This window comes from Pelodiscus sinensis, chromosome 4 (assembly GCF_049634645.1).
Source record: "Pelodiscus sinensis isolate JC-2024 chromosome 4, ASM4963464v1, whole genome shotgun sequence".
Taxonomy (NCBI): Eukaryota; Metazoa; Chordata; order Testudines; family Trionychidae; genus Pelodiscus; species Pelodiscus sinensis.
In genome coordinates, this window is record NC_134714.1 from 103,866,050 (window position 1) to 103,890,808 (window position 24,759).

General features: G+C 46.9%; 1 protein-coding gene across 9 annotated transcripts in view; it reads left to right on the plus strand.

Moving 5' to 3' along the window:
- Positions 1 to 24,759, plus strand: part of GALNT18 (polypeptide N-acetylgalactosaminyltransferase 18) — a 938,084-nt gene that overhangs the window by 586,648 nt on the left and 326,677 nt on the right. For 7 of the 9 annotated variants that reach the window (XM_075927905.1, XM_075927906.1, XM_075927909.1 and 4 more), the window contains one exon: positions 14,470 to 14,634. In XM_075927905.1, the coding sequence (XP_075784020.1) occupies positions 14,470 to 14,634 (165 nt within the window). Of the gene's footprint in view, positions 1 to 14,469; positions 14,635 to 20,470; positions 23,050 to 24,759 lie in introns of those variants that run through there. The other 2 variants (XM_075927911.1, XR_012903608.1) reach the window with 2 other exon arrangements.

The window sequence follows — 24,759 nt, forward strand, 5'->3', positions numbered from 1 at the left end:
TGGCACACACAACAGGCCAACCCCATGAAGGGGCTTTTATGCTTGCTGAGATCTGGACAGGTGAGGCGACTCCTGAACTTCTCCTTTAAATGGCTGAACACACATTCCACCACTATTCGGCACCTTCCCAGCCTGGCATTGTACTGTACTCGGTGGGGTGTAAGCTTCTCATGTAGGGCTTCATGAGCCAAGGCAGCAAGGGATAGGCTGCATCACCCACAATCGTGACAATCCTCCCTGATTCTGATGGTGTAGCCTGGGGAAAAAAGTACCAACATGCATCTTTTGGAAGAGGCAGGAGTTCCGAAAGAAACGGGCATCGTGTGCCTTTCCTCAACATCCTATGCTGATGTCGGTGAAGCGTCCCTTGTGATCCATGAGAGCCTGCAGCACCCATTCTTGTTGATGAACTCTGTATGGTGGCAAGGGACCAGGATGGGGATGTACATACTGTCTATGCCTTCCCTCCCAAAGTTGGGGCAGCCCATGATGGCAAAACAGTCTACAATGCTGTCCAGGTTTCCCAGAGTGACGACCCTGTTAGAGAACAGGTGAGTGCTAACAGGGAGTTTAGAGAGGGAGTTCTCCAGGTAAAGGAGAAGCAAATACAGGACCCTTGAGGGAAGTGGCTGTCTGCAGTGTGTGTTGTGTTTGGGGCTTTCTTGCTGTGTGCTGAGCTTGTTTGTGAGTGAGGTTTTTTTCCCTTCCCCTTCCCTTCACGGAGAGTGTACTGTGACTGGCAGCTGGAAACTGTTAGCTTCTAATTAAAGTTTGAATTCTAGAAGCCTCTGCTGATTGGCTGAGCCTTGGTAGGGGGAGGGACTTTCAGGCAGTCCAGGGATTTATAAAGCAATGAGCAAGTGATCAAGGGGCTTGCAAAAGGGTGAGTGCTAATAGGGAGTTTAAAGAGGGAGTTTGGAAGGGGAGAGGAAAGGGGGCGAGGTTCTCTTGCCTTTCTTTTAAATCCTTTTTCCAGGACAGCAGGTATGGATGGTGATAGGTCTGCTGTTACCTGCACAGCATGTGCCATGTTTGTCTTCCTCCCAGAAGAAAGAACGGATTTAATCTGCACTAAGTGCAAGCTGGTCGCTATTTTGGAAGAAAAAATTAGAGAACTGGAGGCCCAAGTGTCGACCCTACACTTGATCAGAGAGGATGAAGACTTCCTCGATAGAAGGCAGCGTTTAATCCTGCAAGCATGGCAGGCGGAAGAGCGAGAGAGGGCAGTACATGACCAGGAAGAGAACTGGCAGCATGTAACTTCTAGAAGGGGGGGGGGGAAAGGCCAGCACAGGAATTCCCTAATGCTATAGAGGTAAGTAATCGCTTTCAGGCTCTCTCCACAGGCTCTGCAGTGGTGAATGCTTTGGAAGAGACCTCACAAGGAAGAAACCGGAAGGGAACACCATCTACTGGATGGCATGGGATGCGTAGTCCTAGGAATGGGGGTTCCACGACCGCCACCCCCAAAAGAAGACGACGGGTGGTGGTGGTCGGGGACTCCCTCCTTAGAGGGACTGAGACATCCATCTGCCGTCCAGACCTGGAATCTTGAGAGGTGTGCTGATTACCGGAAGCTCAAATTCAGGATGTGACTGAGTCTTCCAAAATTGATCAAACCTTTGGATCACTACCCCTTCCTGCTTCTCCATGTAGGAACTAACAGTATGGCCAAGAATGACCTTGAGTGGGTTACTGCAGATTATGTAACACTGGGAAGAAGGATCAAAGAATTCGGAGCACAAGTGGTGTTCTCATCCATCCTCCCTGTTGAAGGAAAAGAACTGAGCAGGGATCGTTGAATTGAGGAAGTAAATGCGTGATTGCGCAGATGGTGTTGGACAGAGGGCTTTGTATTCTTTGACCATGGGACTCTGTTCCGGGCACAAGTATTGTTAGGAAGAGATGGGATCCACCTAACAAAGAGAGGAAGGAGCATCTTTGTGGGCAGGCTTGCAAACCTAGTGAGGAGGGCTTTAAACTAAGTTCATTGGGGAACGGTGACCAAAATCCTCAGGGGAATGGGAAAGTCAGATACCGGGAAGAAATGCAAAGAGGAATGAGCAACAAAGGAGGAGCCCTGATTTGAAGGGAGAAGGTAGGGTGATAACCAGTTTATCTGAGGTGTTTGTACACCAATGCGAGAAGCCTAGGCAACAAACAGAAAGAATTGAAGGCCCTGGCCCAGTCCAAGAAATATGATTTAATTGTGATAACAGAGACCTGGTGAGATGACTCTCATGACTGCAGCGCTGTCATGGAAGGGTATAAACTGTTCAGGAAGAAGAGGCAGGGGAGAAAAGGAGAAGGAGTTGCACTATATGTAAGAGAGCACTATGATTGCTCAGAACTCCACTATAGAGGGAGAAAAACCTGTTGAGAGTATATGTATTAAGTTTAGAGATGCAAACAACAGCAGTGATGTCGTGGTTGGTGTCTGCTACAGGCTGCCGAATGAGGTAAATGAGGCTTTCTTCGGACAACTGAGAGAAGCTTCCAGATTGCAGGCCCTGGTTCTCATGGAGGACTTTAATCACATCTGTTGGGAGACCAATACGGCAGTACACAGGCAATTCAGGAAGTTTTTGGAGAATGTTGGGGATAAGTTCTTGGTACAAGTGCTGAAGGAACTGACCAAGGGGCATGCGCAACTTAACTTTCTGCTCACAAACAGGGAGGAACTAATAGGGGAAGTAGAGGTGGGTGACAATGTGGGAAGCAGTGATCATGAGATGGTAGATTTCAGGATCCTGACCAAAGGAAGAAAAGAGAGTAGTAAAATACACACCTTGGACTTCAAAAAAGCAGATTTTGGCTCCCTCAGAGACCTAATGGGCAGAATCCCTGGGATGCTAACATGAAGGGGAAAGGAGTCCAGGAGAGGTGGCAGTATTTTAAAGAAGCCTTATTGAAGGCACAGAAAGAAATCATCCCGATGTGTAGCAAGAGAAGCAAATATGGTAGGAGACTGGATTTGCTTACAGGGGAAATCCTTGGTGAACTTAAACTCAAAAAGGGAGCTTACAAAACATGGAAACTTAGACAAATGACCAGGGAGAGCTATAAATGTATAGCTCAAGAATGCCGGGGGGGGGGGCAGGAAGGCGAAAGCACAATTGGAATTGCGACTCCAAGGGATGTAAAGGATAACAAAGGTTTCTACAGGCATGATAGCAAGACGAAGGTGATCAGAGAGGGTATGGGGCCCCTACTGGATGGAGGTAACCTAGTGACTAATGATGAAGGAAAAGCTGAAGTACTCAATGCTTTCTTTTCCTCTTTCTTCACGGACAAGGTCAGCTCCCAGACTAATGCGCTAAGTGACACATGATGGGACGAAGATGGAAAGCCGTTGATGGGTAAAGAACAGGTTAGGAACTATTTTGAAAAGCTAAACGTACACAAATCCATGGATCCAGGCCTAATGCATCCAAGGGTACTGAGGGAGTTGGCAAATGTCATTGAGGAGCCTTTGGCCATTATCTTTGAAAAGTCGTGGCGATCGGGAGAGATCCCGGATGACTGGAAAAAGGCAAATGTAGTGCCCACCTTCAAAAAAGAGAAGAAGGATGATCCAGGGAACTATCTTAGTCTTATCTCAGGGTATGTCTACACTACAAAGTTAGTTCGAACGGAGCGCTTAGTTCGAACTAGGTAATCCTCATTTTACGAGGATTAAGCCTAGTTCGAACTAGCTAGTTCGAATTAAGGGCTGTTTAGCCCCTTAATTCGAACTAGTGGAAGGCTAGCCCGCCCCAGGTTTCCCTGGTGGCCACTCTGGCCAACACCAGGGAAACTCTACTGCCCCCCTCCCGGCCCCGGACCCCTTAAAGGGGCACGGGCTGACTACGGTGCCCATGCCAGGTGCAAGCCTGCCAGCACCCAGCCAGCAGACCCTGCAACTGGCACGGCACAAGCCAGCCACCCTCTGCCACCCAGCCCTTCGCCTCTTCCCGGGACCAGGCTGGCGGCTCCCGGGAGCTTGCCCGGGACCGCAAGAGGCGGGCACCCACCTGGGCTAGTGCGGACATCGTGGACCTTGTCCACGATCTCCGCACTAGGCACAGGAAAGTGGCCGTCTAGGGCAGGAGAGCTGCCAGCCTGGCCACCCAGGAGCAGGTGTGCATGAAAATCAAGGGGGTCCACTGAGACCCCCGACCCTGAGCCCTGAGCTTACAATGGCCATCCTGGGTCAGACCAAAGGTCCATCTAGCCCAGTAGCCTGTCTGCCGACAGTGGCCAACCCTAGGGACCCTGGAGGGGATGGACCGAAGACAGTGACCAAGCCATTTGTCTCGTGCCATCCCTCTCCAGCCTTCCACAAACCTTGGGCAGGGACACCACTCCTACCCCCTGGCTAATAGCACTCCATGGACCCAACCTCCATGACTTTAAACTCTGTTCTAGTTGTAGCCTTCACAGCCTCCTGCAGCAAGGAGTTCCACAGGTTGACTCTTTGCTTTGTGAAGAAGAACTTTCTGTTACTAGTTTGAAGCTTGCTACCCATTCCTTTCCTTTGGTGTCCTCTATTCCGTCTTTATGGGAACTCATGAAGAACTTTTCTGTATGCACCCTCTCCACCCAACTCCTGCTTTTAGAGACCTCTATCCTGTCCCCCCTCCATTTCCTCTTTTCTAAGCTGAAAAGTCCCAGTCTCTTTAGCCTCTCTTCATATGGGACCTGTTCCCAACCCCTGATCATTTTAGTTGCCCTCCCCTCTCCCAGCCTCTCTCTTCCCCTCTCCCACCTCCTTTTCCCAGTCTCCCCCAGTTTTGTTCAATAAAGACAGATTCCATTCTTGAACACAATTGTCCTTTATTTTGTACATCAAGAAGAGGGGCTAGGGAAGGGTAAGTGGAAGGAGGTGAGGGAGGAATGGGGTACGCGCCCCCAACGGGGAGGACTGGGCTGGCTCGGTGGGCTTCTTGGGGTGCTTCAGCCCCCCAATTGCTCCCTCTGCCCAGATGGCAGCCTGCGGCAAGTGCAGCCGGTCTGATGGCCGAGTGCTGTGATGTGCCCAGTGTGGGTACTCTGGGCAATCCAAGCCAGGACTGCTTTGCAAGTGGGACACCCCTGAGAACTGTCTGTCCGGGGTGGGGGTGGGGTCCCTTTAAGCACAGCCCTCGGCTAGCCTGAGACAGCAGCTCCACGCTCTAAGTCCTTTTCTGATGCCCTGCCGGCACTGCTTCCGGCCATCTTTAAGCCCTGTTCAGGGTCCACTTAATGTGGACATGCTAGTTTGAATTAGCAAAATGCTAATTTGAACTAGTTTTTTAGTCTGGATCCGTTAGTTCGAATTAGCTTAGTTCGAATTAACTAATTTGAACTAAGTTAGTTTGAATTAACCTTGTAGTGTAGACGTACTCTTAGTCCCTGGAAAAATCATGAAGGGGATCCTTAAGGAATCCATTTTGAGGCACTTGGAAGAGGGGAAAGTGATCAAGAATAGTCAGCATGGATTCACAAAGGGCAAGTCATGCCTGACCAATCTGATTAGCTTCTGTGATGAGGTAACTGGCTCTGTAGACATGGGAAAGTCAGTGGATGTGATATACCTTGTCTTTAGCAAGGCTTTTGATATGGTCTCCCACAATATTCTTGCCAGCAAGTTAAGGGAATTTGGATTGTATAAATCGACAGTAAGATGGATAGAAAGCTGGCTAGAAGGTTGGGCCCAGCGGATAGTGATCAACGGCTTGATGTCAGGATGGCGGTTGGTTTCTAGCGGAGTGCCCGAAGGTTCGGTTCTAGGACCAGTTTTGTTCAATATCTTTATTAATGACCTGGATGAGAGGATGTGGTAGTTCTACAGCCACTGATGTGTTTCCACCAGTCAGAACTCATCTCCCTCCACCAGAAGTGACATTTTATGGTGTCTAGAGCAGTGTTTGTCAAGCTTTTTGTTAATAAAGTACCCCTTTTAAAAGAAACAGTAAGTAGCCAGAGAGCCAAGCACTCCCCGTCCCCTCCTCCTCCACTCTAACCCCATGCATCTACCCCTTCCCCAGAGCCAGGTGCTCCCAGCCCCAGCCCCTGCTCTACCCCAATGCACCTACTCTTCCCCCAGAGCCAGGCACTCCCAGGCGCCTGCTCTAACCCAATGCCCTTTCCCTTCCCTAGAGCCATCCACCACCAGCCACCCTGCTCTAACCCAATGCACCCACCCCTACACCAGAGCCAGGCACCAGATGTATGGTAACCCTACCTTTGAAGTGCCCACTCCTGCTGCCCTGCCCTGCCTTGGCAGCTCGTCTGCAGGGAGCAAGTAGGCCGCCAGCGTACCGTTGGTTGAGAAACACTTGTCTAGAGGACTGAGGGCTGTGTGCAGCAGTAGGACAGCTAGGACCTTGGTGACCTGGGGTTTGTGCTTGGTGATCTTGTGCTTGTCCCACTGGAGCAACATGCGGGCAGTTTGGAAGTACTGCACTGAGACACAACTTGAGGCCCATGAGCCTGGCACTGCTTCGGCTCCATGGTGTCAGTGCTGTGGCATCCACAAGGACAACCAGAGCACAAGAAAGTGCATGCCCACTGCATCCCGCGAGGGGGGAGGCAGTGGAGGAGTGGCTTGTGAGATGCAGCCCTAGAGAGGAGCCCCTGTAAGCACATGTCTGAACCAAGCAGCCAAGAAATCTCTAATATACTGGTGCCGTCCCCACAGTGCTTCCAGGATCTCTAACTCTGAGGTAGTCCATTCAATGTGGTCTATTTAGACTAATTACGACTAATTTTGAGGCTTTTCTCTAGTGAGGACACACTAGTTCGAATTTGTTAAATCAGGAGTTCTGAAGTCAAATTTAGTAATTTTGAATAGTGTAGACATGGCCTTAGAGAAACAGCAGCTCTGCGTGTTAGAGTAATGAAAATCTAAACAAGCATATTCAGTTAAAATGGAGAATTTTTCTGAGGGAGGCATCTACTTGTATGCCAGCAACAGACTGAGACGTGTCCTCAGGAATTCAGTGCCACTTCGGTGCCCATTCATGTTTGTGACATTCTAGATCTTCAATTGGTGTAATTCAGAGTATGGTAACCTCAGCCAGCTCAGTGGTGTTATCCCAATGTATACCAATCTTGTCCTTCATCTTGATTTTTCTTATATAACATTGCTCACTTGACATTAGCCATGACATAGGACTCATAGGAAATGGAATGTCCTGGCACTGCTTAACTATGGATTAAATATTTAAAAGTGCCTCTGTCCAACTAGCAATGACCAAAAGTTAAAAAACAACAAATAGTCTGGTAGCACTTTATAGATTAATAAAACATGCAGATGGCATCATGAGCTTTTGTGGGCACAGCCCACTTCTTCAGATGACTGGAGTGTTGTAAGTCCAGATCTAAGAATAAATAAGGGTATGTCTACACTAGCCCCCTAGTTCGAACTAGGGAGGTTAATGTAGGCATTCAAGTTGCAAATGAAGCCAGGAATTTAAATATCCCGGGCTTCATTTGCATCTTCCCGGGCGCCGCTATTTAAATGTCCCTTAGTCCGAACTCCGTGCCCGCGGCTACATGCGGCACGGAGTAGGTAGTTTGAATTAGATCCTTGTTTCACGAGGCATAAAGGATCCACCGACGAAAGGTTCTGGGGTTGGCAGATCCCCATCTAGACTGCTGCACTGTGCTGACAATCAGCTGGTCGGCACAGCGTGGCGATCATTTTGACTTAAATGAAGCGGCAATTATTTAAATCACCACTTCATTTCCCTTTGCCGTCCTGCCTAATTTACATGGCTCCGTCAGCATGGTGTAGTTTAGACACACCCTTCATCTGCTAGCTGCAGATGACAATTGTGCATAGGTTCTTAAATCTCTAGATGCTTTGGGAAATTCTATACTGTGCCTTTATTATAAGCTAGAAACACTGTATGATAATATCATAGAACCATATGTGCCAAGAAATTGTTTCTCCTGAATTATGCACTTTTAATAAAAGTGTCTCAGTAGTTCATCTTGTGTCAAAGTGCATTGCATTGCTTATTGATGGTTGTGAAAAGAATCCACTTGAAGAAGAAAAGTGTATCCAGTGTAAGTGTTTTTATTTTGCTTTTATATTATGTGAGCAAATAAGAGCAACTGTTTTAAACTGTAACATTTCATTTTGTCTGCAATTTAATTTCGAACAAGCAGTAAAATAATAAATATCTAAAACCAAAATATAAGTTACTTGTAATTCAGTTGAGCCCTATCCTAAAGCCCGATCCAAAATGATCAGGTTTGCTCCCTGTCTCTTTCAAAGTGTTCTCTTAACCAATATTTCTGAAAGAAAATATCAGGCAAACAGATTTAAATTAATGGCTTTTATGTTTATTGGCCTTTGAAAATGGGTAATATAGGAATATTATCTTTTTCTGAATGCTTATGAAAGTGCAACCAGCATTTAGCTGCTAGAAGTTTTAAATCACAGAATGCTAGATAAGTGGAAGGAATTTGTTAGCAGTGCCAGTATTGATCTTGTGATGTATTTGTCTTCTTTCTGGGTACCCATCACTGTGGTGTATAAGTGCAGGTATTTTTCACATACATGTATTAAGAAAAACATCTTGGCTCAGGGCAAAATCCATAGCACAGAAAATCTGCCCAGTTTCTGTATCTCTCCATTAATAAAAAAAGCTGTACAGGCTGTGAGCAATTGGTTTTACACTGGAAAAGTTACACTAGTCAGATTATCTGGTAGTACTCTATGTGTTCAACATTCAAGCAAAAAGAAACTGGCATCTAGACAGCTAGCAGATCAGAATCAAAAAAAGCCAAACATAACTGGAATTTCTGTTGAACCTCAATCTATATATCTTGGATCTTACCACTTAATGATATCCACAAGCTGAAAGGTGCATCTGCTGGAGCTGGCCTGGAATTTTCCAACAATTTTTTTTGGTCAAAAATGCTAAGCTGTTGAAGCCGTACCTTTTTGCAGAAATATATTGGTTTCACTTCAAATTTCATCAAGAAGGCTTTTCAGATTCAGGATAGAATAATTCAATGATTAGGGTACTCACCTGAGATGTGGGAGATCTAGGCTCAGCTTCCTGCTCTGCCTAACTTTGGATCTGAACCTTGGCCGCCCACGTTCTATGTGAGTACCCTAACCCATAGCTTAATGCCTCTTGCTTTTTTGAAACCTCAGACTTTTTTTGTGAAATGGAATTCTTATTTTTATTGTCCAACCCAAATTTCTATAAGTTCCACTATAGCTCAGATCATATAGCTCAGATCACAAAGTTTAACAACTCTCATGAGCCCATTTGTTAAACTGGTCTACACCAGATTGGAAGGTTATTAGTTTATGGCGAGGGGAGGGGAATCTCTCTAAGGTTGAGAGTCAATATGTTGTTACCTCATTTTATTAAAAATACATCCATATACTTCTTGTTCACATGTATAGGAAGGGCATAGACTATAGGGCATACTTACAAGATGGGGGACTGTATCCTAGGAAGGAGTAACTAAAAAAGATTAGTGGGTTGCAGGAAATAAGTAACTGAACAAGAGTGATGCAGTGAGGCCCAGAGGGCTAACGCTATGAAATAGGGGTACAGAGGTTATTTTACCTCTGTATTTGGGAGTGGTACAGCCACTGTAGGAATACAGTGACCAGTCCTGGTGCCCACAATTCAAGAAGGATGCTGATAAATTGGAGAAAGTTCAACAAAGAATAATGAAAGTAATTAAAAGGTGGGGAACCATGCCGTATAGTGATAGATTCAGAAACATGCAATCTATTTAGCTTACCCAAGAGAAGTTTAAGGGGCAACTTGATCATAGTCTATAAATACTGACCCAGGGAACAGAGATTTGATAATAGGTTTTATTCTAGTCAAGAATGGTTTAACAAGATTGATTGAATGGTTGCAAACTGACCTAGCAATTGTAAAATAGTACGGATGCTTTCCTCCTCTTCTGTCTGTTACAAGTTTGGGGAATGGGCATTAGAGCCATAAAGAAATGCTGGACCATAAAAGGTTATATGGCTTTTTTAAAAGATATATCCTTTTTAAAGATTTTCACTATCCTGCCTCCATGTTTTATCAATGGATCCTTCAATCCTCTCTCTAGAAGTGTCTGACTACTATGTAATATCATCTATAATATTTGCATTGCTGGTCTGTCTGGGAAGCTTATGTGTATTGTTAGTCTAGTGCATCATGTTTAATTATAGCAATCTTCATTTTGCCCAATCTTAATGTCCTAATTTATGGAGTCTGTGTTTTTTGTAAACCCTTCAGCAGTACTTGTAATTTACATTATTCAGTTTCATTCACCTGATTCAGAAATTTGACTTAATCTGTTAAATCATTTCACTCTTCTTTTTTTCTGTGAAAATGAGACTGACCTTTTCAATCTTTATGGCAAAGATTCTTAATATCCGGAGTCAACCTGGTTTGAGCTGACCTAGAACAGCTAATATTTCTCTTCAGTATCCTTGATATTGGGGATGGGTAGGGAAGGGAATCAAAACTCAATGGAGGGCCAAATCCATGTTTGGTGTAAATCCAAGTAACTTCATTGACTTCAAGGAACTATACTGGTTTGCATCAACTGAGAAGCTGACCAAAAAATACTAGGTGAGGGTAAGCACACAAACATTACCGCCTTCATTTGATCTGTATTTGATCCCTATGTTCATTCATCCCAATGTCTTGTCTGCCTTTTATACACTGGTATAATGTAGTCAAAGAATTTTCTACAATAAGCCCCAACTCCCTTCCCAGGTCTTTATAGTCTATGGCTGTTCAGTTTAATCTGTACTCTGTTCTTTTTGTAATTAATATTTGATTTGATTTTTTACAACAAAGTACACACTGTACATACAAAACAAGCTATCAATTAAATATAACAACAATAATAAATAGGTACCAGGATAAAGTACTTTCAGACCCTAGGAACAGGCAGGATTTCCAACCACCCAATCCAGCTCCTCGCTTTTTCTGAGGTTTACTTTTACTAATTAACACCAGTAAGACAACGGTGCATCTACACTGCACCATTTTCCGGAATAACAGGACTAGCATCCACACTGCAATTGCATTATTTCAAAAGAAAGTCAAAATAATGGATGGCTTTTTCCAACAGCGGTAAACCTCATTCCATGAGGAATAAAGCCTTTTCCGAAAAAGCTTTTTTCTGAAGTGTGTGTGTGTGTGTGGACGTGGAATAGGGAGTTTTGTCAAAAAAAAAAAAGAGGCCTCCAGGAAGTCCCACAGGTACCCTGCTGGCCACTCCATCCACACTCATAACAACTCTATAGTTCCTGTTCCCCTGAAACTCTTAAAGCTGCAGACACAGGGGACAGGACACCATGTCTCAGCCACAAGCTCATCCCAGGAGCATGCAGAGGACTCCAAGGAGTGTGCCAGGGGCCGCAAAATGTCTGCGCTATCCTGGTCTGGGGCAGAGATCCTGGCCCTCCTGAAGGTGTGGGGTGACCAGGAGACCTTCCAGGATCTCAGTTCCAGACAGCATAACACCAATATATATGCCAAGAACCTGGCCACAAAGGGCCACACTAAGAATTTGCAGCAGATTTGTAGTATTATTATTTGTAGCCCCTATTATGATGACCTGCACCACATGTTGGGGGGTGGTACAGCCCCTTCCCTACCCCTCATGGTGGACTTAGGGCTGGAAACACCTGTCATCACCTTCCGGGGGGTCCCATCCCAGGAGGAGGAGGAGGAAATGGCGAGCACTGTGACCATGCTCACTTTGGAGCCGGTACTCCATGGCCTGGCTGTGTCTCCAGGGCCGGAGACAGATCATCAGGTGAGTGCTCTTTAGTTTTCTTACACACAGGTGGGGGAAGTGGGCACTGAGGGGCTGTGGTGTGATCATCACTCGGCCTTCTTGGCCTGGCTTTCACACTGCAGTCCATGCACGTGGAAGCATGGCCAGCACCATTCTGCGTGACACAGCCCCAAGAGGCAGCCCCGGAGCACCCCCAGGCTCCTACTCCTCCTCTCGGGAGACCAGACACTCTTCTGACCCCCCGCGGGGTGGTGGGAGAAACACTCTCCCACCAGGAGCCACTACTGGAAGAAGGCTGTGGACATGGAGACACATGCACACACACGTTTTGGAGTGTCACACATGGCCATGCCTGCATGCTCGAGGCACCACCCACTCCCGGGGCAGCACTGCCAGGTGCAGGTGTGTGTGAAGCCCCGATGGAAGCCCAGGCTGCTTGAGGCCCCTCTCCCAGCCATGGGATCCCAGTATGGCTGAACACTTCCCATGCCTGCTTGTCTGTGGGATGTGTGTGGAGGGGGGAGGGGAGGAAGCATGATCCCCTGGGGACCTATGGGCCCTGTAAGGCAGGGTCCACTGTCCAGGCCACACATGGCCTTGCTCCCAGGACATTACTGTCCTCTGATCCAAGAACTGTTGCTGTCACCTCACAGAGGAGGGCAAGGCCTCAGGGACAGTGTCTTCAGGGATGATTGACCACTTCTCTTTATTCTCTCCAGCCAGACCAGCCATTACTGTGAAGTGACCGACACCACCTGAGCCAGCCGCCCGAACCCGGGGGAGCCACAGGTGTCAGAGGGTCCATCAGGACCTCATGAGGGAGCACGTCTCCATCCCCCGGGACATGCAGCAAACGCTGGCCTTGAAGGTCCTGAACAATGCACAGTGGCGGGCCCAGATGTGGACTGAGCTGCTGCAGCAGGGGCACAACATGTGCACGACCATCTGGGAGCTCTTGACCCTACCCAGCACCAGTCCCTGCCCTAGTCCTTGTCCCTGCTCCTGCCCCCGTCCCATGCCTCACTCTGCTCCAATTCCCCTCCTGCTTATCCCCCTAGCCTCACTGGACCCCCTCCCCCAGGTCACAGAAGTCCCTGCACATGAGGCAGAGGAAGCACCGAAGTCATGCGCCACTCTCAGCCCCAGCTCTCAGCCTCTCTTCCCCACTCCATGATTCTCAGCCTCCCCCTCCCCATTTCCAGGATCTCAGCCCTCCTTCTCCCCAGTTATTTCTATCTGTTTATCAAAACGGATTTTTTTTTGTGTCTGTGGGGAAGGAGAGGGGAAGGGGAAGGGAGGGGTTGCTGTGGGAAAGGCAGAGAGGGGCAAGGCACAGGCCCCTAGTTGGTACGCCCTGGGGAGAGGTACTGGGGTTCTTGAGTGAAGCTCTCCCTCAGGGCCTCCGGTATGTGCACCCCCACCAGACGGGCTGCTCGAAGGCTCATCCTTCCTGGCCGGCCTCTGCACCCCAACCCAGAAAGAAGGCCTCCTTCTTCTCCATGATATTGTGGAGCACACAACAAGCAGATATCACCTGGGGGATGTTCTGCTTGCCTACGTCCAGGGCAAGTCAGGAGGCACCTGACCCTCACCTTCAAGTGGCCAAAGGCACATTCAGCCTGCATGCAGGCCCTGCCCAGGTAACCACTGAAGTGGTCTTTGCTTTGGTCCAGGTGGCTGGTGTAGGGCTTCATCAGCCATGGCATGAGAGGGTAGGTTCATGATGCACAGTGGCATTTCCACATCCCCGAAACTGATGTTGCACTTGGGGAAGAAAGTGCCAGCCTCCAGCTTGTGGTAGAGGCTGGAGTTGCGGAAGATGTGGGTGTTGTGCACTTTCTCCGACCAGTTGATGAAAATGTCCATAAACTGGCTATGGTAGTTGACCAGGGCCTGCAGGACCATAGAAAAGTATCCCTTCTGGTTGATGTATGGTGCAGTCCAGTGGTTGGGGGCCCAGATGGGGATGTGGGTGCCGTCAATAGCCCCCACACAGTTGGGGAATCCCAGAGTAGCAAATCCAGCAATGATGGGGTCCATGTTGTGCAGGCAGATGACCCTGCACAGCAGGATGATGTTAATCACCCTCACTACCTGCAGAAGGAGACAAACAAAGCAGCAAAACAGAGAATTGAACAAGTTGTTGCATGAGTTACCTGACAACCATTTAACATGTACATTGTATTTTGGGGAACTGCCTGAATGCGCTCTTTTTCATTTGCCGGCACCAAGCTTCATTTTTTATTTATTGTCTGTCACATAAAAATCTAGATCACTTTGAACTCAGTTGTATTATTCCTCTTCCATTCCACTTTCCCTCCTCCCAAATCCTACATCTTGGTATTACCCTCAAATTAAATATTCTAATAAAAAATGGCTGTTTCTAAACTAACCCTGGAAAATTAACCCTGCTGTAAAATTTATCACTTATAGAACTTGCTGTTTCTGAGCCCAAATCTGCATGACCAGAAAAGCCAGGAAAAAAAAGTCATCAGCAAATGTTTTGTAATACTCACGTAGCCCCTCTTCACCTGGTACCTCACAAACTACCTTTCCAAATATTACACAGCTTCCTGCATATGAAATAATGAATGAGCCTACAAGGGGCGAGGTGATAGTTCAGTTCCAGTCAATGTATTAACTTTAACCATTTTTAGCTTTGGACAGACATAGCTCTATCTTCAGGTCATGAATCTTGTTTTGTGCTTTCTCTTGCAGAATGTTTATTATACAAGTAATCAGCAGATCCATGTGGGTGTTCTGAGTCCCACTATTGATGATGATGACAACAGATGCCTGGTAGATGTGAACAGCAGGCCCAGGCTCATTGAATGCAATTATGCCAAAGCCAAGCGGATGAAGCTTTACTGGCAATTTACTCAGGTAATTTTTCCTCAAAACACATTTCAGAACAGTTCAAAGGGGATCAGCTTTGTTTCTGTACCTGAATCATGAATAGTGTGTGTTCCATCAACACTGACGGGGGGGGGTGTACTTGGATTCTGTATAGGAAACCGCCAGGGTATGACCCCCACACATACAACCATTTTTGTAAGTGTGGGAGGATCCCAGACCCCCTGACTTACATCCTCAGCCTGCATTTAAGACAGCGCACAGGACCTATCATAAATGAGGGTTCGAGTTATGATGCCCTTGACTTGCAACACTTCCCCGGGAACCAATCACATCACAAGTTGGGGGCTGCCTGTACAGAGTGATGGGGTCCATACTAATACTGATCCTAATATCTGATAACTCAGGCAATTATGAGGTTCTTGGGTGATATTCTTCAAAATGTATTGGTGTGTGCCCATGAATGGGTGTGCCGGTCAATCTTGTGAAACACAGCTAGCAATACTCCCCTGGCAGGAACAAAAGTAATAGCTGGATATCAAATTCCACATGTTGGTGGTGTGCCCTTCTTGAGAAGCCTAGCAAATTTGAAGGATCCCCTTTCCAAAATCCAGGGGTGTGACAGCTTCCATGGGCCCCGGACAAGGTGCGAAGGAGCACCAGCTCTGAGTCCTGGAAGGGGCAAGGCCTCAGGCAAACTGGGTGGGGCTGGGCATGCAGCCCTCAGGCCCACTCAAAGTGCTACACTGCCCCTCTCACCCCCTCCCCCCACAGGCCTTCAGAGCCACATGGAGCAGTGGTGGCTGGAAGCTCCAGACTCCTTTGTATTGCCAGTCCTTAGGGTAACTGCCCTCTCGGCCCCCAGCTATTGGCTGGTCTGCCAATAGGAGCTGGAGAATGTGGGCTATGAAGCAGTGTTCTGCAGCAGCTTTGTTTGTCCCTGTGCTGAAGAGATTTTGAGGGCCCTTTCTCATCAAGGATCTTCTGCAGAGAACTACCCTCTGAAAAAATGGCTTGCTGAGGCTTTCCACAGGGTTCAGTTCTGGCCCTCAGAACCTACAGTGTAATTTACCCATGTACCAGGCTGTGTTTCTGCTAATTTTTCCCACTCCTGAGTGAAATGAATTTTCTTATGTGCACCAATAAGGAGGTGGGGCCAAGAGGTTCTGAATGTGGGAGGGAGCTTCGGGTTGGGGCGGAGGGTAGAGGTGCAGGAGTGTGAGGGATGGGGATGTGATCTCTGTGGTGGGGCTAGGCTGAGGAGTTTGGGATAAAGAAGTGGGGAGCACCTCTCCCCATCATGGCAGCTATGGGGCTGCAAGATTGTGCCTTTCCCCAATTCTGGCAGAGCGGGGGGAGGGCCACACCAGCTGTAGCAGATCCTGGCTTGGGCTAGACTAGACGCAGTCTCTGTGTATAGTTTCATTAATTTGTATTTGTTAGTGTTGAAATTTGGTCTGTCTGTTACTTCTCTCTGTTGACTTTAGACTTAACTGTCCTGCAACTTTGCTACTTTGCTGTTTACCCCCTTTTCTAGTTCATTAATGAATATGTTGAACAGCAAGATCCAATTACAGATCCTGGAAGGATCCTGCTATTTATTTCTCTTCATTTTGAAAAAATGGTGGTTTACTTTTTTTGCTTTTAACCATTTGCTGATCCATGAGAGGATTTTCCCTCTTATCTCATAGCTATTTAGTTTCTTTAAGTGTCTTTCATGATGGACCTGGTCAAAGGCTTTCTGAAACTAAGAATACTTTATCACTGAATCATAGAAAATTAAGCTTGGAAGAGGCCTCAGGAAGGCATCTAGTCCAACCTCCTGCCCAGAGCTGGACCAACCCCAATTAAATCATCCCAGCCAGCACTTTGTCAAGTCGGGCCTTAAAAACCTCTAGAGTTGGAGATTCCACCCCTCCCTAGGGAACTCATTCCAGTGCTTCACCTCCCTCCTAGAGAAATAGTTTTTCCTAATATCCAGGCTAGACTTCCTGTGGTGGGACGCTAGCCCCGAACCTTTCTGTCCTGAGGCCTGGTCCTTTAAATGCAGGCCCCGTGGCCTACTCCTTCAAATGCAGGCCCTGTGGCCAAGTCCTTCAAATGCAGGCCCAGTGGCCTAGTCCTTTATGAGATCCCCTCTTTGTCAGGGATCTGGGAGGAAGGATTAGGGGGGCCCGGGACCTCCCTCTCCACCGGGCCCCAATTCAGGGCCTTATCAGTGGTGGGTGGTTCTCACCACTGGCTCAGCGGGGAGTTCTCCCCGAAATGCACCGAGCCTGCCGGGGCATTTTCTGCTCCCTGTCCTGGGTTGCTTCCTACCCCACCCACCTGGCCAATAGCGGTCCCACCTGTAGATGTTGGCCTGGAGGCAGCCACGGTGTTAGCAGGTGTGGCGTCGGGGTCAGCAGTGGCTGGTGCAGTGACGGCATCTAGGGGGGCTGTATGGCATAGCCAACGTTGTGGCTGGGCTCAGCCTGGGGCTAGTAGCGGCGCGGGCAGCTGGTCCAGTGTCTCTTGCTCTGGCTGCCGTGGCCATGGCTCCGGTGCTCGGGCAGTAGCTTCTTCCCCTCCGGAGGTCCCTCACAACTAAACAGTTCTGTAGCCTTTTATACCTGGGCTGCACTGGGAGCATGCCCAGCAGGGCTGCGGGGGAGGAGTGTATTCTACCCAATAGACATGTTCCCCTTCCCTTTGTCTAGTGCGGGGTTGGCAAGCCCCATCACACACCTCCCCCCTTAAGAGAGTCCTCCCTGTTAGTTTCTCCTCCCCCACCTTGGAACCTATGTGGGAAAAGAAGTCCACATTTCCATGGGCTTTCCCTGGCCTATGTGCCACTTGAAATGAATATGGCTGTAATGACAAATACCAATGCATAATATGGGCATTGGTATCTTTCATTGTTTGCAGCCATCTTAGTGGGGCATGATCAGTCACTATCAGAAAGGAGCCACCTAGCAAATAATACCTCAGGACCTCCATGGTCCACTTCACTGCCAGCACCTCCCTCTCTATGGTGGAATACTTGGTTTCTCGAGGGTACAGCTTGTGGCTAAGGTACAGAATAGGGTGTTCAGCTTCATCTACCTCTTGGGATAACATGGCTCTGAGGCCTACCTTGGAGGCATCCGTGTGTAGGATGAATTGGAAAAATCTGTCTGGGCTAATACCGGTCCCCGAGTTAGTTGGTCTCGTAAGGTCTGGAACACCCTCTTACACTCTATTGAGTATTCCACCCGCCATGGGTGTTGGTTTTTGGTCAGGTCTGTCAGGGAAGCTATGGTGGAAAAGTTAAGAATGAAGTGTCTGTAATATCCCACCAGCCCCAGGAATTGTCTCACCTGCTGCTTTGTGGTGGGGGTGGGGTATTCGTGGAGGGCCTGTACTTTATCAATCATGGGTTTCACCCGTCCCTTCCCCACTGTATATCCTAAGTACCTCCTTTTTCCCCAAGTGACATTTGGTCAGATTTGCTGTCAATCTGGCCTCCCCTAGGGCCCCTTGTACCTTTCCTGGCCCAGTACCTTTTCTAAGTGGGTTAGATGATCCTCCCATCCTTCACTATACACAATAATGTCATCAATGTATGCGGCTTCATACTCTTCGTGAGGTGCCAAGACCTGATTCATAAGTTGCTGAAATGTGGCGACAGCCCCATGTAGTCCGAAAGGCATCATCATGAATTGATATACACCGAAAGGGGTCAGGAATGCTGTTTTCACATTGGCTGTCGGTGTCAACGGGATCTGCCAGTATCCCTTTGTGAGATCCAGTGTCGAAATGTACTTGGCCCTCCCTAGGTGTTCCAGTAACACTTCTACCCAGGGCATGGAGTACGCATCGAATTGGGAGATGGCGTTCACTTTGCGGAAGTCTACACAAAACCTCACTGAGCCATTAGGCTTGGGGACCAGCACAATGGGGCTCCTCCATTCACTTCTGGATTCCTCCACTAACCCTAGGGCCAGCATTTCTTTCAGCTTCTTGCGTACCGTATCACATTTTCCGGGGCAGGAGTTGATGATTATCCCGTACTTTCTGCCCTGGTAATGTGGCAATGTGATGACTGATCAAGGGGGTTCTCCCAGGTTTGTCTGACAATACATGGGGGAACTGTGTGACAAGGTCCCTCTTCTAGGTCTTGCCTGAGATCCACCTGGGGGCGTTCTGCCGAGGCTCCAACTAGCGGCCCCAACTCTTCCTCAGGTGGGAATGGGGTGATCCTCACTGCCTCCTTCTCCTTCCAGGCCTCTAGGAGGTTCACATGGTATATTTGTAAGTCCTTCTACCGTCCTGGCAACCGCACCTCATAGTCCACCAAACCCACCTTCAGCACAATCTCAAACGGCTCTTACCATTTTGCTAGTAACTTGGACTCAGAGGAGGACAACAAGAGCAACACCCAATCCCCAGGTTAAAAGGTCCACACCTTCACTTTCTGGTTCTAGTGTTGCACCTGGGCTTCCTGCGCCTTCAATAAGTTCTCCCTAGCTAGCCGGCCCAATTCTTCTAGTCACTCTCTAAGTTGTAGGGTGTAGTGGATGGACCCCTGGGCATATCTTTCTTGCCCCTCTCAAGTATCTCTCACTAGGTCCAAAATGCCCCCGCAGTCAGTGCCCATTTAATACTTCAAAAGGGGAGAACCCAGTGGAGGCTTGGGGAATCTCCTGTACCGCGAAGAGAAGAGCTGGTAGCCACTTATCCCACTGCCGTGGGTCATCCTCAATGAATTTGTGCAGCATCGACTTCAGTGTTCTGTTGAACCGCTCCACTAGTCCGTCTGTCTGTACACGGACATTCTCAGGAATCGAATACTCAATAGCTGACACAATTCCGTTATCAGTTTCGATGTTACATTAGTTCCCTGGTCTGTTAGGATCGTTTTGGGGAAGCCCACCCTGGCAAATACTTTTAAGAGATCCTCGGTGATGGCCCAGGCAGTTGTGACCCGTAGGGGAATCACTTCTGGATAATGGGTGGCGTAGTCCATGATGACTAAAATGTATTTACTCCCATTGGCACTCCATTCCAGAGGCCCTACCAGGTCCAGCCCTACCTATTCAAAAGGTGTCCCCATGACTAGTAGTGGGACCAACAGGGCTTGGGGCACCCCACTCAGATTAGCACGTTGGCATTCAGGGCATGACTCACAATAGTATCGCATGGCGTGGTGTATCCCCGGACAAAGAACCATTGGGCTAGTCTGTATAACGTCTTTTCCTGGCCCAGATGCCCTGCCCAGGATACATTGTGGGCCAACCGCAACACAGCTGGCCGAAAACGCTGAGGTACGAGTAGCTGGCAAATCTCGGCCCGGGTTTGATGGGGTATAATAACAGATTTGATGTTACTGATTAACACCTATCTGTATGGTTCTTGTTCCAAATGACTTGACCCTTTGGTACCCAAGAATCCATTACTTCTGCTCCAAAAAACCTGAGTTCTGTGCTGTAAATATTCCAGAGAGTCCAATATAAATTCCCACAACCTAACTTCCACTGAAGAGAAATGGAAGCCCCTTTTTGTTTCTTTATGATAAATTAAAAGGCAAAGGGAATAATTGAAGGCATGCTGTTTAGAATGGATTGGTTTGTTAATATCCAGAATGATTAAAGAGTTGTTGTTTCTGCACACATAATGTGATGCAAAGTAGGTTTCGCATGCTGTAAGCTACAAGAAAACTAATGAGAGTAATCAAGGATTTCCAAAATGAATTGATTCATTGTATTCTAGCTGCTCACATTTAATCTGGTAAAATGAGTACACTCTCTGAACACATTGGAAGCTGTCTTTAAAAATCTAAAAAGCATCATTGATTTTTTTATTACATTTTGAAAGCTCCTGCCTTTTTTTCTTTTCTTTTACACAGTGATTACGACTCCTGCGCATACACAGGACTGTAGGCGTTGATGTTCATGTAGCTTTTGTAAACCTGGAGCTGTTCAAATATTAATGTATTTTTAAATGTATTTTTTTGGTTCCCACCCATATGATTTCACAGCTCCTCCTGTTGCATGAGTGTATGCTCACCCTTCTGGAGATTCTGAAACATGGAATGATCTCCAGAGGGAACTCTGATAAAACAGGTCATAAAAAGAGGGGGGGGGGGTTAGAAGAATTGCCTCAAAGGAAATAGGTTTTGCAAACTTATAATAGGCCAATAGTCTCAGAGAGGTAACCATTTTAGTCTGTAACTAAAAAAACTTAAAAAAACAACAATGGTCCTGTAGCACCTTAGAAACTAGCCAAAAATATATATAGACTGTATCACCAGCTTTCATGGGTACAACCCACTTCTTTTTATAAGACAGAGTGAACTGTATTTCCCCAAACTGTCACTTGTCCTGATTTCAGGCCTGTCTTTGAATTGAAATGAGGAAACTTTATATATAACTACCTGTAAAACACATCTTACATTCTCAGAGGCAAAACACTCATCCATAGTACTGCAAGGACCGCAAAATGCATCTTCAGTCCTACTGCTTCCTTCTAAGATTCTGTGAAAATCAATAGGATCATGTGGGTAAAACTGAAACTTTTTGAAAAATGTGCCAGTTAGATTGTATTCCCCATTTTCTCCATGTGAAGGTAATGGGGTGATTTAATTGTATTAGTTTAATGATGGGAAACATTTAAATATTACAGCAAAATTAAAAGGTCAGTTTCATACTCAGCAAACAGTGGAATCATTCTAGGACTATTCACATGCCTATTGTTAAAAATGTATTCATGTACTTTGCAGGATCAAGGTCTATGTATAGAAATCAAACTTAACTTCCTATCTATTTAATTTACATTTTATTTATCTAACTTTTATCACATGCAAACTCCTCACCCAACACATCCAAACACAAGAACATAAGAAGTGCAGAGTAAATCAATCAAAGCAGCAGTGTTTCTTCTTACCACACATCATTTGATTTCCAATTATGGAACTAATATGGCTTAAAACTCCCTGTTGCACTTTTCCTGTAGACAGAAATCTTGCTATCAGTTGCATCAGCATTCCATCAAAGGCCTGCTCAAACAGATGGCCTTTGTAATATGCCTGAAAGATCAACTAATTTGGGCTCTTTCAGCCCTGAGGGGTGGATCATTACAAAGGAAAGGAGCCTTATTGGAAAATTTTCTGCAAGCACCCTCTTTCCTTTTATAACGAGGGGAGTGGAATGGAAAACCTGTCTTATGAAAGGAGACTTAAGGAGCTTGGCTTGTTTACCTTAACCAAAAGAAGGCTGAGGGGGGACATGATTGCACTCTTTAAATGTATTAGAGGGATAAATACCAGGGAGGGAGAGGAATTATTTAAGCTTAATACTAATGTGGACACAAGAACAAATGGATATAAGCTGGCTAGTAGGAAGTTTAGGCTTGAGATTAGACGTAGGTTTCTAACCATTAGAGAAGTGAAGTTCTGGAACGGCCTTCCACGGGAAGTTGTGGGGGCAAACGATTTATCTGGTTTCAAGATTAAACTAGATGAGTTTATGAAGGGGATGGTTTGATGAGATAACATGATCTTGGTAACTAATTGACCATTGATTATCAGTGGGAAATAGGTCAATGGAGGGATGATAGGAGTTACTATAGAGAACTTTCTGGGTGTCTGGCTGGTGAGTCTTGCCCACATGCTCAGGGTTTAGCTGATCGCCATATTTGGGGTCGGTGTCAGCCGACGGTCAGGGCAGTGAGTCCCTTATGACCGGCTGAAGTTCTTTTAAATTGTGCTTGGTTCTGTTACAGCAACTGAAGGAGTCAGGTTAAAGCTTAAACAGTTACTATTTATTGTTACAGGGTAAACTTAGTTGTTAAATGCTACTACTGTGTTACAGATAACACAGACACTACAAAGGACAGGACAGAAATTACACTAATAAGTTACTTACAGGTACCATGAAACCCTTTGGTTCTCTGAGCTCTTATTAAATGCATGCAAAATAGACACATAGCAGGTATATATTCTCACCCCTGCGTTCCAGACTTGGCGTGGCCAGCGTCTTTCAATCCCTCGGGAAGAAGTAGGGCGAGGTTGGGCGTCCCACAGACCTCGGGAGACAATCAATACCTGCCAGCAGGTATAGATGATTGGAGCTCAAATGGGGTGGGCTTCTGAACCTCTTTTATACCCCTTGGGTCATGTAGGCTTCTTCCTGGTTTCAAGTGGCCAATTAGGAAAAATGGCTTTGAATGCCAAGTTTCCCACGAAGGGTGCAAAGCATAATTTACACCTGGGAAAATGCAGACAATGGGCACCTCTGGTATGTGATGGGCGAAGATTCCTCTCTGGGACAGTGCAGGCGTGTCAATTACTGGTACTAGCCATCAGGGCGACGGGAGGTCCCAGGTCATCAGCTAGCCCATTTACTGTCTGGTTTCTGTTTATGGTAGAGTCAGGGACAGGCAACACACCTGCATTCCCAGGGCATCAAAGGCTGACTGCCTTTCTCTTGCTCTCTGGGGGGGGGGGGAACAAGATGGGGTTTGTGGAAAAACAAGATGGGGTTTGTGTCTGGCTACAGTCGGGAAGGAATTTTCCTCCAGTGTAGATTGGCAGAGACCCTGGAGGTTTTTCGCCTTCCTCTGTAGCATGGTGTACAGATCATAGGTGGAGGATTCTCTACATCTTGGGGTCTTCAAACTATTTGAAGGCTTCAATATCTGATATATAGGTAAGAGGATTATTCTAGGAGGGGGTGGGTGAGATTCTGTGGCTTGTACTGTGCAGGGGGTCAGACTAGATGATCATAATGGTCCCTTCTGACCTTAAAGTCTATGAGTCTATGAGTGAGCTCTATGTCCTTATCTCTGTTTCCTTTTTCTGTATTTCTTGCGCTATTGTTTGAATGCACTGTAGAGTATGAAGCAGGGGTAAAAGCAGGGCAAATGGAAATCGAGGAGTGATTCGCCTTTCATTTAGAAAGGAAGATGCAGAAATTAACTCTCCATCCCAAAATGCAATTAAATTTGAAATCAAAAGAGCAATGGACTGGATGGCACAGGGAATTTGGTTCTAGGACATGGAGTTATTTACATCTAAACAGAAAGGGGCTCAAATCAAAGCCCATATCCAAACTCAGGGGCTGTGTCTACACTGGCACCCCTTTCAGAAAAGGGATGCTAATGAGACACTTCGGAATTGCAAATGCCGCGGGGGATTTAAATATCCCCCGTGGCATTTGCGTGAACATGGCTGCCGCTTTTTTCCGGCTCGGGGTTTTGCTGGAGAAAAGCGCCAGTCTAGACGGGATCTTGCGGAAAATAAGCCCTTTTCCGGAAGATCCCTTATTCCTACTTTCAAGTGGCCCTTTTCCGGAAAGGGGTGCCAGTGTAGACAAAGCCAAGGGGAAACATTGAGCCCTTTGAGATCAAAAGCTGATTCCACACCTTCATTTGCATCTGGCTACTATCTTTATCATAAGCTAAACCAGAACCCTCTCCCATCTCTTCTTCTAAGTACTGGTGAGATTTACACCCAGGCTGTGTCTACACTGGGCCACTTATTCCGGAAAAAAAGCCACTTTTCCGGAATAAGCTGCGAGCTGTCTACACTGGCTGCTTGCTTTTCCGGAAAAGCAATGACGATCTACTGTAAAATTGTCAGTGTTTTTCCGGAAAAACTATGTTGCTCCCATTCGGGCAAAAGTCCTTTTCCGGAAAAACTGTTCTGGAAAAGGGCCAGTCTAGACGGCACAGTAGTCTTTTCCACAAAAAATCCCCGATCGCGAAAATGACGATTGGGGCTTGTTTCCGGAAAAGCGCATCTACATTGGCCACGGACGCTTTTCCGGAAAAAGTGCTTTTCCGGAAAAGCATCTTGCCAATGTAGACGCGCTTTTTCTGGAAATATTTATAACGGAAAACTGTTCCATTTTAAGCATTTCCGGAAAAGGGTGCCAGTGTAGACGTAGCTCCATGGTAGTGCATGCTTGATGTTGTTGCTTAGTGTATGATAGCTGTCCTGCCCTCTCACTCTGAGTAGGTCCTATCAGGTCACATTTGAAGGCACACATGAAGGCACGGCATGGAGAAGATTGCACATGACTTAGATCTTCAAAAGTGTCCAGTGATTTTGGGGGTCTCTCAATTTTCAAAACACATTTAAGGAACCTGATTGGAAGTGATGAGCATCATCCACCCTTTGGAAGTGTCCTGTTTAAA